We start from the raw sequence: 13,980 nt of genomic DNA on the forward strand, positions 1-13,980 counted from the left end.
GGCTATTTTCCAAGGACACTCTAGCAACAATTTGGACATTGTCGGCTTTCACTGATCAGCTGTGACTTGTTTGCCGTGGCATTTGTGTTGCGTGGTGCTGCATGAACGTGGGGTAGTGTAGAAGGTCGACTTGTCAGTTGTGAGTAGACACAGACAGCATACGTTACTACAAACACAAAACACCTTCATGATATCGAGGCACTTTGCTTCTCACGCTGTGGCGTGTACAGAACCAGACGCTGGTTGACACTTGGTGAGTTTGCATCAGGAAACCGAATTGAAGGCTTAAAACGCTTCTATTGGCGCCTACTGCATGTGTTTCCCGTTAAGGAAGCTTGTTCACTATCTACAATTAGCCACGCGTCCCGCTTCAACACAGACAGCACAACACTGGATCGACCCATTGGCATCTGAGATTTAAACTGTGAACGCAAACATATTATCTATTGTACGTGAGACCATTCAGTATCAATCTGCGACACTCAGGTATACTCTGTTATCTTTACGATGGTGGGGAATATTCTGTTATTTATACGACACTGAGAAGACTATGATATCAGTCTGCTTTGTATGATCCATTATCTACATGACGCCGAGGTATTTTGCGACGCAGGGGTATATTCTGTTATCCGAGACTGAGGTATAATCTGTTTTGTATCAGACTGTAACGTATTATCTATACAACACGGTAAATTATTGTTATATACCAGACAGTAATGTATTATCTATACAACACGGTACAATATTGTAATATACCAGACAATAATGTATAATCTATACAACACGGTATAATATTGTTACATACCAGACAGTAATATATTATCTATACAACACGGTACAATATTGTAATATACCAGACAATAATGTATAATCTATACAACACGGTATAATATTGTTACATACCAGACAGTAATATATTATCTATACAACACGGTATTGTATTGTTATATACCAGACAATAATGTCTTATCTATACAACACGGTATAGTCTGTTTTATATCAGACAGTAATTTTTTATCTCTACAACACGGTATAATATTGCTGTATACCAGACAGTAATGTATTATCTATACAACACGGTATAATATTGTTATATACCAGACAGTAATGTATTATCTATACAACACGGTATTGTATTGTTATATACCAGACAGTAATGTTTTATCTCTACAACACGGTATTGTATTGTTGTATACCAGACAATAATGTATAATCTATACAACACGGTATAATATTGTTACATACAAGACAGTAATGTATTATCTATACAACACGGTATAATATTGTTATATACCAGACAGTAATGTATCATCTATACAACACGGTATAATATAGTTATATACCAGACAGTAATGTATTATCTATACAACACGGTATAATCTGTTTTATATCAGACAGTAATGTATTATCTATACAACACGGCATAATATTGTTATATACCAGACAGTAATGTATTATCTATACAACACGGTATTGTATTGTTATATACCAGACAGTAATGTATCATCTATCATCTCTATGACGCTGAGATACAAATCGGTTATCGTTACGATAATGTGGTTTAATCTGTCATTAATACACCCTGAGGTATAATTTATTGTCTGTAATGACACTGAGGTATAATCTGTCATCATCTTGACACTGAGGTATAATCTGTCATCATCTTGACACTGAGGTATAATCTGTTTTCTAAAATCATGACACCGTGGTGTGATCTGTTATCTATAATGACACAGGTATAATCTGTTATCTATAATGACACTGGGGTATAATATGTTATCGATACTTAGACTGAGGTATAAACTTGTATTTTATAATATCACTGAGGTATAACGTGCTATTAATACGAAACCCGTGAAGATCCGGATTAGAATTGGTCTTGCTTGTCGTAAGAGGCGACAACCGGATCGGGTTGTCAGGCTCGCTGACTTGGTTGATGCATGTCATCGTATCCCAATTGCGTGGATCGATGCTCATGGTGTCAATCACTGGATTGTCTGGTCCAGACTCGATTATTTACAGAACGCCGTCATATAGCTGGAATTTTGCCGATTGCGGCCCAATCCAACAAACAAACAAACAAATATTAATACAACTGAGGTATGGTGCTGACAAACCAAGGATCATAATCAAGGCGAACAAATGATCCTTATACACGTGTAAGGCGCAACTCTGCAATAAGAACTGTTGCGCCGCTGGATTGTTGCGACTGTATCCCCGGTGCCCCGAGAATAAACAACAAGAAAACATACAGGCTGAGGACAGAGCACAGAAAGCGAGGGAACTTGCTTATCAAAACCATGAACAGACATAGTTCAAGCCGTCGCTACAAGTGCAATAATCTTGAAAGCGACGTTAAGCTCCATTTCACCTGACCACCACATACTTTAAGACCAAGTTGCGGCCATAATCGGTATTCGTTGATGACATTTCGCCACGTGTAACGCAATTGTCTGTTACAGGTGCGAAAAGCCTGAAGAAAGCTTAGTCTCAACTGTCTGTTTGTTCTCTCGGCCAAGCAGATATGAAAACAGCTGCAAGACTGTTTCCAGTGTGAACAATAGGAAGACACAACGCGGCTTCAGCGACCTATCCCAGACCTCATGTGTCAAAGTCGACATCAATGTATTTTACTCTGGCCTTGGTTGCCGGAAGACGCGAGGTGGACTTGTTAGCCACGGGTAGCGATACAAGGGTGTTCATCTCGGCTTACGCCGTGTTCATGTCACACGCAATCTCGCTTGGATTATTTCCACACTTTAGGATGGACTTTAATGGCGCCCTAATTCAAGGGGAGGCCACAGGAGCCGACGTGTCGTTATAGAAAGACAAACTGTAGTTACACAACCCACATGCCAGGTTACAGCCGTATATATACTAGTATTTCCTTCACCCAAGGGCAATACCTCTCTGGAACATTTTTGGTCATTAGTTTGAAAAATGGTTTCTCAAATTAGTCCCCAACAAGTCCCCATGTACGTACACATGGTGATAGGGGGGCACTTGTTCTTGGTTAGATTTCGCCCCCCAGGGCAGGATTCAAAATACCACATGTCAGGATGCCCGCCCCCGATACGGTGCTAGTACCCACTCACAACATAAATACATGTTGTCAACATGAGAGGTTGTTAACATCGCCGGCATGTAGGCGGTATGTGTAACTTACAGGTTACCTTTGGTTTCTAATGGTGTACTATGTTATGCAATGTAGATGATATGTTGATGAAGCTGGTGATAGGATGTGTATTTGGCTGCTGAAGCACGTGCCTCAGAAGAAAGCAATTGTAAATAGCATCATTAAACGAACATCTAACATTAGATGCATGCTTAATGTATAGTTAGCTTACTTAAAAGAGATATATAAATAGAATTGCTCGATTTCATAAATTGGTTTCTGGCGTAACGTAGTTAGTAGTAAAACGGTAGCTAAAGCAGCTGGAAATGGACGTGAACCTGCTCACATTCAATCTGCGCTGTGTGTGTGTGTGTGTGTGTGTGTGTGTGTGTGTGTGTGTGTGTGTGTGTGTGTGTGTGTGTGTGTGTGTGTGTGTGTGTGTGTGTGTGTGTGTGTGTGTGTGTGTGTGTGTGTGCAGATTTTATTGCCGCTTCAATATATTTATGGCGGTTCCACAGACACGGACGGGGGTTAGAAGGATGTTTTTTAAAGTTGATTCTTAGGTCAAGGAGTATGCCTCTGTCTATACGTACTTCTCATCCTGATGTCTCTGTACGAATAGCAGAATAGAGGGGCAATCTCAAGGTTAAAATGGTTGTGCCAACGAGTTGTACCGTGTTAATTCTCTTCATTTATTTTTTTTGTGCCAGGGAGAAGGCCTCTGTCATTTACGTACGTCTCAACCGGACGTTTCTGTAAGAGTAGCAGGACAATACATATACACACCTTTCCTTCACAGTTGCTTGTCCTATCCAAGGCCAAGGATGTCTGGAACCCCTGCAGTCGACAGTGTGGAGGCGGACTCAGCAAGAGTGGGTGTGAGGAGGGGGGCGTCTGCAACACGTCCGTTAAATACAGGGTCTGTAATCGACAGGTGAGTCGAGGGTGGGTCGGCGAATTAAATGATGTGAAAGCACCGGGGTCTGTGAATGCTTGTATACCCAAATTTTATTACCAACATTTAGCACGATTGCCAAAAATGTCATGATTGAAAAAACCCAATTCCAATTAAATGTTTCAGAAGTGTATGAAGGACGGGTCAACCCCCAGAGAGGAGCAATGTGGTCGTTACAACAATATTCCATTTCGCGGCTCTCTGTATTCATGGATTCCGGCTCATAAACCACGAACACCCTGCGCCCTTATCTGTAGGAGTGCCGTCACTGAGGACAAGGTCACTGTCAAGTTGAACGATACCGTTGACGACGGGACGGGCTGCGGCAACAACAGTGTATGCATAGCTGGTAAATGTCTGGTGAGTTAATCGAATACGTGCAAGAGTATGGTGAAGTCATCACTGCTTTATCTTATTTAATATAATTAGGAGGCAAACGTTATAATCATGTTCAGACTTGCGGGTTTATTCAGTATTCGGTGCCCGGAAATTTAATTTGAAAACGACGTCGTTAATATTAGTGGTTTACAAATTCGATTAACATCGTGTTTTCGGATTTGAAGGGTGTTATTGAATATTCGGTGACCGGATTTAAACATTTGAAACAAATAAAACCGCAATCCGAAAACACATGTTTATCTCCTAAATAGTACCGGGATTGATTGAACGTGTTTGTTTTGTTTGACTCCCAGGACGTTGGCTGTGACGACATAGCTGGATCTGGGACGGTGTTGGATGTCTGCGGTGTGTGTGACGGCGACGGGACCAGCTGCAAGCAGGGTTCGGCCCGAACCAAGGCCCGCTACCAATGGGAAGTGAACTGGGTGCCCTGCTCCGTGACGTGTGGTGTAGGTAAACTGACTTGTGTCATCCTTTATACTGATCGCACCTATACAACACGGATATTTGGATTGCAATGTTACCATTTTGTACCGGATGCATAGGATCCACACATTATTCTTTGAACGATCTTCTCATTTATTTTTATTTAGAACACAGATTTGAGAAAAACAATAACCTAGTCCATGCTTAAACGCACTGCTCATTCCAATTCCAGTTTAGTTTGTTGTATGTAGTACAATCATAATCGTAGACAGCATCTTCCCTACAAACAGTACCTTCCCTTCCCCCAGCTACCCAAACTCCACGACCTACTATAAATGTTGTAGCCATCCCTCACACCAGCCAGGTACACTATCTGTGTTTGTCTAGACAGGACACCAGAAGATGATATCCAAGTGTAAAAATACCCAAACTTACGACGTCGTGGCAGACAGTATGTGTCGGAACTCCATCCGTCCCAAGGACGTGTCCGTCAAGTGTACCCTGAGGGCGTGTTCGGCCGACAAGAAGCAGATTCTCTGGCTGACGGGGGTCTGGTCGCCGGTGAGAACATTTTGACATCTTATGTTCCACAATGAATGTTGGGAATATGTAAAGGGCATTGGTTCGCAGTTGGCTTTCTAACCAATACTTTGAAGTTAGCGATAGGGTACAGTTGACATTGTCTGTGTTGTAGTGTCCTGTGACGTGTGGGGTCGGGTACAAGTACCGAAACGTCATCTGTAAGCACCAAGGGAGGGGTAGATGCTCCACTTGGAACAAGCCCCCCACACGAGTCACGTGTGACACCGGTGTGTCGTGCAGCCAATACAGAGGTATGTGATGTCCGCGTGTGACCGACACACGTTTTGTTTCAGCACAGTGCACTGATGCATATGAACGAGTTTGGAATTCGTTTCACCGCGTTCCTGTTTCTTGTTGTGGAGCATGATTTAAAACTGTATCCTATTTTCGCGTGACCCTTGTTCGACTTGCTTTGATTAAATAAACTGTGGCCCAATGGGATAAAGTCCATTATTCAGTGTATTCATTGCTACGTAACACTCTGTTTCTTGGAGAACGTTGTAACACTAAACCTCCATATGGTGCTATGAAGAATTGTCATTATCTGCATTTGTATATCCACAATCTAATGTACAACTCTTTCCACAGGGGAAGCTACTAATCTACTCACAAATCCACAACTATATATAACACGAAGTATAAACCGCACAAATATAGCCTTCTAAAATATCTCACAGTGACTTCTGCGTGGAGCTAACACAACGTCAGTTGACGTCCATCTGGTCTAACGCCTACACATGTAGATGGTATTTTGTGGATGTTTTGTATTTAAGGCGGCCCAGACAGTTACCAGAGCGACGGTGAGAGTAGCTAACTGCATGAACACCTCATATATAGGCTTTGCATGACTGGGTTTTAACCATGCACCGAACTGTAATCTGTCCACTAGGGTATGGTATATTAGTGACGACCATTGCTCGCTCTTACAAGATGTAGTCGTCTGCTAGCAGCGGTGTTGCTTCAATAACTTCCGGAAAGAAGACCCAGCAGCCATTGTAATTACTGTGAACGCTATTATGTTTTAATGGCAGGGTTATAAGTTAAACACTTAATCATTTCTCTGTTCTCACTGATCTTGTTCACCCACCCTTTTTTATTTCTGTACAAGGGCGGATCAAGCATTTTTAAAAGGGAGGGGTCCAAAATATCCAAATACTTTCTCTAGATCCGTCTATGCAGTAGTCCGTTGGATCGGAGATTCAAATATCTAGAAGTACAGAGAGGTAGTAATGTATGTTGTTATGAAACAACTCGCTGAAGTAAAGGTGGTTTGCATGCTGTCGTTCTCTAAGATGTACACAGACTGAGGTTGCATCTGGTAATACCTATCCTGAAGTTAGACTAATTCTGTTGGTATGTGTTAACTAATGGTTGGGGTGACATGTCGGCCAGCAGGCGAGGCATGGCTTCTAGATCTCCCGTACCCATAGCCACCCGTTTCTAGACCGTGGCTGTTCTCCACAAACTTCTAGTCTTAGTCCACGAACTATGGTTAGTCAGTAGGAAACAATAATGGTTGGTTTACCCCGTATCTGTATTTTAATTGCCAGGTGAAGTAGCCACGCTTTGTATACCCCAGTGTATTTTGTACCTCGCCTTCTCCGCGCAGCTCCAGTAATCTGCGCTTCAAGCCGCTGCTTTGAATTTGCCTTGAACACATTTAATTCATTATAACTTTCACAGCTGTCTTTCACAGCGTTGTACTCCAAAAAAATAATTAAATACAATTGCCCTTCTAGATCTTTGTCATTTGGATAATCCATACCGTGAAAACAAACCAGCAAATTATATTTATCCATAAATGCTGATTCTATTGATTTGAGGGGGCACGAGTGGCCCAGAATCTAAGGCCCCGCGGTTCGCTGTGCAGAGTTGCGTCCCTTGGTCACGCCAGAAACCTATGATCGTGGGTTCGAATCCCGGTTCGCCCCGATTAAGTTTGTAAGCACCATACCCGTGCTCCTGGGTTTCACCGAAGTGGTAAACGTCTGAGACCCGCATCACTTCGGGCTTTCCTCCCACATTAAGCTGACACGCCGCGATATAACTGGAATATTGTTAAAAGCGGCGTTAAACCCAATTCATTCACTGACGCTATTGATTTGAAACTTCAATAATAACTAGGAAGATCTGAAGCTAGGTGTTAGTATGTAAACGGTGTGTGGTAAATTGCAGTATGTTACAGGTGTGTTATAGATTGTAGTATGTTACAGGTGTGTTATAGGTTGTAGTATGTTACAGGTGTGTTATGGATTGTATGTTACAGGTGCTATATATTGTAGTATGTTTCAGGCGTGTTATATGTTGCAGTATGTTACAGATGTGTTATAGGTTGAAGTATGTTACAGGTGTGTTATAGGTTGTAGTATGTTACAGGTGTGTTATAGGTTGCAGTATCTTACAGGTGTGTTATAGGTTGCAGTATGTTACAGGTGTGTTATAGGTTGTAGTGTGTTACAGGTGTGTTATAGGTTGCAGTATGTTACAGGTGTGTTATAGGTTGCAGTATCTTACAGGTGTGTTATAGGTTGCAGTATCTTACAGGTGTGTGATAGTTTGTACTATGTTACAGGCGTGTTATAGGTTGAATGTGGCTTTCCTCACACATTAAGCTGACATGCCGCGATATAACTGGAATATTGTTAAAAGCGGCGTTAAACCCAACTCATTCACTGACGCTATTGATTTGAAACTTCAATAATAACTAGGAAGATCTGAAGGTAGGTGTTAGTATGTAAACGGTGTGTGGTAAATTGCAGTATGTTACAGGTGTGTTATAGGTTGCAGTATGTTACAGGTGTGTTGCAGGTATACTATCAGTTATGTAATACAAGTGTGACAAATGGTAGAATGTTACAGACATGTTGGAGTGTGTGTGTTACCTGGCGTGGTGTTTTACGGGTGTGTCAGAGGTGACTTTGTGAAGCAAGATGCTGGTGTAACAAGTATAAACTTCCATGTGAATGAATTCAGAATCGTGACTGATATTGACGTTACAATGTTTGCAGACTGGAGGCGTGGGGAGGTGGGTCTTCAGTCTCTCAACCCCTTCAAAACAAGAAAAAATGAGGGGAGACCACTCACACCCAGGTATGTGGTCGAGAGTTAATCTACTGTATTGCAGGGTATGACGCGTGCAGTTCTCTAGTAGTAGTAGGTGTCATATTGGCTAGATGAAGTGCAAACTTCAACCATGTTGGCCTTCCAGCAGGGAGTGTGGGCCACATGCAGTCTTTTTGCTCCCTGTACTTTAATATGTTTAACCTTTTATCTACAAACAAATGAAAATATGAGTTGCCATATGGTTGAATCACGTTTTAACATTGACGATGAAACTGTAGAGAGTTAACCCGCCACAGAGTTGTTGAATTGAAGGCACAAAAAGGAGCCGAGCGGATCGCCTAATACAGCACTAACAGACAATTGAAGGCATCCACGTGGTTTGGGCATCATCGTTTGGGGGCAGTCAGTCGGACCCTATGTGGCGGTTTTTCGGAACCTGATAACTGTAAAGATCGAGGCGGTTTTTTTCAAATCTATTGCATTCTTGTCAGTTCGTAGTACACAAAGGCGGACATGACTGACTTCATCCCACCTGTCCATTGATGACAAGTCTCGTGGTCTCGGAGGCCAAAGTCAATAGGAGGCATTCCCAAATGCCAAATCCATAGAGACGTGTAAGGTGTACAACTGATATACGCGTATGTGACAATTCTCTTCCACATTTGCGCTACGTATACCAATGATCTTTCTCGGTCCTAATTAATTGGCCTAACAGATTCAGGGTTTGTCAAAGGGGAAACTTTCCATACCGGCTACGTGAACTTATTGTTTGCAGATTCCTGGCGGGGGACTGGAGTGTGTGCAGTGTGACGTGTGGGAGAGGGGTGCGGACACGGACGGTCAAGTGTAAGGTCTACTTCGACATCTCCGGCAAGGTGGAAGCGGTCCCTGACTCGGAGTGCTACAGTAGGTGCATGGTTACTAAGTGGCTCAGAACAGCAGCCTGTACGGGTGGTTGTTATATGGTTAGAACAGCAGCCTGTACGGGTGGTTGTTATATGGTTAGAACAGCAGTATGTACGGGTGGTTGTTATATGGTTAGAACAGCAGCTTGTACGGGTGGTTATTATATGGTTAGAACAGCAGCATGTTTGGGTGGTTGTTATATGGTTAGAACAGCAGCATTTATGGGTGGTTGTTATATGGTTAGAACAGAAGTATGTATGGGTGGTTGCTATATGATTAGAACAGCAGCATGTATGGGTGGTTGCTATATGATTAGAACAGCAGCAAGGCGGGTGGTTGTTATATGGTTAGAACAGCAGCAAGGCGGGTGGTTGTTATATGATAAGAACAGCAGCAAGGCGGGTGGTTGTTATATGGTTAGAACAGCAGCATGTACAGGTGGTTACTATATGATTAGAACACCAGCAAGGCAGGTGGTTGTTATATCGTTAGAACAGCAGTATGTATGGGAGGTTGCTATATGGTTAGAACAGCAATATGTACGGGTGGTTGCTATATGATTAGAACAGCAGCCTGCACCGGTGGTTGTTATATGGTTAGAACAGCAGTATGTATGGGAGGTTGCTATATGGTTAGAACAGCAGTATGTACGGGTGGTTGTTATATGGTTCGAACAGCAGTATGTATGGGAGGTTGCTATGTGGTTAGAACAGCAGCATGTACGGGTGGTTGCTATATGGTTAGAACAGCAGTATTTACGGGTGGTTACTATATGGTTAGAACAGCAGCATGTACGGGTGGTTACTATATGATTAGAACAGCAGCATGTACGGGTGGTTGTTATATGGTTAGAACAGCAGTATGTACGGGTGGTTGCTATATGGTTAGAACAGCAGCATGTACGGGTGGTTACTATATGATTAGAACAGCAGCATGTACGGGTGGTTGTTATATGGTTAGAACAGCAGTATGTATGGGTGGTTGCTATATGGTTAGAACAGCAGCATGTACGGGTGGTTACTATATGATTAGAACAGCAGCATGTACGGGTGGTTGTTATATGGTTAGAACAGCAGTATGTATGGGAGGTTGCTATATGGTTAGAACAGCAGTATGTACGGGTGGTTGCTATATGGTTAGAACAGCAGTATGTACGGGTGGTTGCTATATGGTTAGAACAGCAGTATGTACGGGTGGTTGCTATATGATTAGAACAGCAGCATGTACGGGTGGTTGCTATATGATTAGAACAGCAGTATGTACGGGTGGTTGCTATATGATTAGAACAGCAGCCTGTACGGGTGGTTGTTATATGATTAGAACAGCAGTATGTACGGGTGGTTGCTATATATGGTTAGAACAGCAGTATGTACGGGTGGTTGCTATATGATTAGAACAGCAGCCTGTACGGGTGGTTGTTATATGATTAGAACAGCAGCAAGGCGGGTGGTTACTATATGCTTAGAACAGCAGCTACTGACATTCCCACCCTGGAAAGTAACTGCACAGGTTTACGGTCATATCAAAAACTAGAATTAAACACTAGAAATTTCCTTTTTATGGCTTGTGTGTTCTTGTGTTTTTTGTAAAGGAAAATGTCCTACCTTATGCAAGTACCTATTCTTTCCTGATCATGCCTTTATCAATTCACCTCCCACAGGCAAGAAGCCATCCGAGAAAGAAGTGTGTGTTCTACAAGCATGTCGGGAAACGGAGGTCTCTCCAGGGGTCACAGGATTTAACGAGATCTTCAGTCCAGACGAAACCTTCCGATGGGAGCTTGGGAACTACTCCACCTGTACTCAGAGCTGTCTGCGAGGTGAATGGTGACTCGTTTTATAGTCTTCACTACATCAATATATTATCACTGGTGTGTAGTAGTTAAAGAACAAACCAAACAAACCCCCTGATTTGCAACCCTAGCGCAACTAATCCCAAGGATCGTAAGTATGTATCCTGTATTATTGAATTGAATACAGTTTATTCAGTACTTTAGGCATCGAGGCCCATATTATAATGCAGATCTGATATTAACATTTGTACATGATTAGATTTTAAATCAAGTTAGTCTTTTAAGAATACAGAAACAGCATGGATCATATCAGGATTTTCAGAGTCTAGCAGATTTATCCTTAACTGACGGTCTTTAAAAATACCTTGCAACATGGGCAGAAATTTATACCTTAAATGGTTTCACATATAAGTGAGACATGGTATTCATCCTCTACTTCTCCGGATGAACAGTTTGTACAAATAGAGTTCACAATATCACCGTCTTTGCACCTTCGACATACATTTACATTAAAATTGTGCAATGGAACTCTGATTCTGAAGTTTATAATAAGCTCTGATTAAACCTTTATCATTTAAACAAGTTAAATATCTTTCAGTTTGTAACAATGATTTAACTTTGCTGTTATTGCGAAGATGAAGTGATTCAGAAATACTTTGGTGCCACTGTTGACAAAATATATCCTTTAGTCTTTGAATAAATGAATATCAAAATAACTGTGGATCTCCCACATCTTGGGAAATCCATACATATGAAAAACCACTAACAAATAATAGATTTCTCACATCTGAAACCCAATTACTTTTACCATTATCATCAAGTACCTTTAACATTTTGTAACACTGATATGGGTATCTATCAGGCATCATTCTAAGTACCGGTAATTTAATCCAATACTTAATTACCCTTAATTGGCTGGCTACAGAAATATTACTACGGCCTGTTTCACCAAGGATCGTCTTGTTTGAGGCAAACTTACAAACACCTAGAAAACATTTGAAACATGAAGTGTGAACTTTCTCAATTGCAGCGTAATACTTAGCACCCCATATTTCAGAACCATACAAAAGCATAGGCATAATTTTGCCTTTAAAAATGGTACATGCTCTGACAAAAGACACCCAACTATTTTTCCTGAATAAATTATAAAGAGGCCTAATGGCCCTCGATGCCTGAACAGCTAATTGCTTTACATGCCATATACCATGACAACCTAGAGGAGAACATAAGACCTAAATATTTACAGTAAGTGACTACACTCAAGGCAGACGAACCAAGAAACCAGTTTTCATGTTTTGCAACAATACCACCTTTTCTAAAAACTACAACATTGGTTTTATTCAGATTTACTTCAAGACTCCATTTTGAACAGTAACTCTGTAACAGATTTAACTGTTTTGGCAAGCCGTTTACAGAATAGGAAAGAATTACAACATCATCAGCAAAGAGAAGGAGCATCATGTCCATTATTTCTTGTGTTACAAATATCCCATGTTGACAACTATTTTGCAGCTCTATAGCAAGTTCATTTATGAAAAATATTAACAACAACAGATTTAAAACACAACCTTGTCGTACACTGGAGGATGCTGTAAAGCAGTACATACGTTCATTATTGACCTTTATACATGCGCTGATTGATGCATACATGTTTTTTTAAAAGTACAGACATTTTACCATGACTTTATTAATAAGTAAATACGTCATTGTTTTCCTATTAACATAGTCAAAAGCTATTTTTAAAATCAATAAATATACAATGAAAGCAACCTCTGGTTTTGCACAAATATTTAGAACGAAGAGCTTGTAAAACAAACAAATTATCAACAGTAGAGTATCAAGTATTATAGGCTACAGGTAATGCGTTAATATGTACATTCCGATCCTAAATTCTTTCCCTCAGATATATCTAGTTTTTATGACACTGTTTGGTGATGAACAGATTCTATCATCGCGTCTTGAATGCACCTAGACTGTTGTCAGACACCATTGTCACAACACTGAATTCCTCTTGCTCCTGCTCAGGTACCCAGAGAACTAGACTGGAGTGCGTGAGGGAGAAGAACGGCGCCATCGTGTCCGCGTCTAACTGTCTGCACCTCATCAAGCCTACCACCAAGGTCAGGAGCTGCAATGATGTGCCTTGTCCGCCCAGGTAGGATCAGATGTGTGATAGTTCGGTAGACTGTTATTAATAGAGTAAAAGTTATTAATAATACATCAGGCTATTGCTGTTGCAGCTGATTCTGAGCAAGATATTCACTGGTAATTCTGAACGTGTTTGTTTGTTTGTTCTTTAACGCAGCAATATTCCAGATACATGACAGCGGTCTGTAAATACTCGAGTCTGGACAAGACAATCCAGTGATTGACATCATGAGCATCGACATGCGCAATTGTGATACAATGACATGCATCAACCAAGTCAGCGAGCCTGACCACCCGATCCCGTTAGTCGTATCTATATACGACAAGCATAGTTGATGGGTTGCTGAAGATCTATTCTACCCCGAATGTTCAACAGGTCTCTTAGAAGACAAGCATGGGTTGCTGAATACCAGTTCTAACCCGCATCTTTACGGGTACTTTCTGAACGTGCATTTGTAAACACGTAAAAGCGACGCAACAACAGGTCATTATAACACGTCCCATTTTAATTCTGGAAACCCAAAAGTCCAGAAACTCTACGGTCTTTGCCCAGTCTCGGTTAAAGGTATTTACAAAATTAAACATGCCGTTTTC

At 41.4% G+C, this 13,980-nt stretch overlaps 1 protein-coding gene across 6 annotated transcripts in view; it reads left to right on the top strand.

Moving 5' to 3' along the window:
• LOC124136446 (ADAMTS-like protein 3) overlaps positions 1-13,980 on the top strand; it is a 73,149-nt gene that overhangs the window by 44,350 nt on the left and 14,819 nt on the right. For 2 of the 6 annotated variants that reach the window (XM_046502352.2, XM_046502355.2), the window contains exons 2-11: positions 3,915-4,049; positions 4,197-4,430; positions 4,763-4,918; positions 5,283-5,456; positions 5,590-5,728; positions 6,251-6,277; positions 8,486-8,567; positions 9,316-9,446; positions 11,107-11,265; positions 13,264-13,393. In XM_046502352.2, the coding sequence (XP_046358308.1) occupies positions 3,915-4,049; positions 4,197-4,430; positions 4,763-4,918; positions 5,283-5,456; positions 5,590-5,728; positions 6,251-6,277; positions 8,486-8,567; positions 9,316-9,446; positions 11,107-11,265; positions 13,264-13,393 (1,367 nt within the window). Of the gene's footprint in view, positions 1-3,914; positions 4,050-4,196; positions 4,431-4,762; positions 4,923-5,282; positions 5,457-5,589; positions 5,729-6,250; positions 6,278-8,485; positions 8,568-9,315; positions 9,447-11,106; positions 11,266-13,263; positions 13,394-13,980 lie in introns of those variants that run through there. The other 4 variants (XM_046502353.2, XM_046502354.2, XM_046502356.2 and 1 more) reach the window with 4 other exon arrangements.

This window comes from Haliotis rufescens, unplaced genomic scaffold (assembly GCF_023055435.1).
Source record: "Haliotis rufescens isolate VD_foot unplaced genomic scaffold, xgHalRufe1.0.p SCAF_1, whole genome shotgun sequence".
Lineage (NCBI taxonomy): Eukaryota > Metazoa > Mollusca > Gastropoda > Lepetellida > Haliotidae > Haliotis > Haliotis rufescens.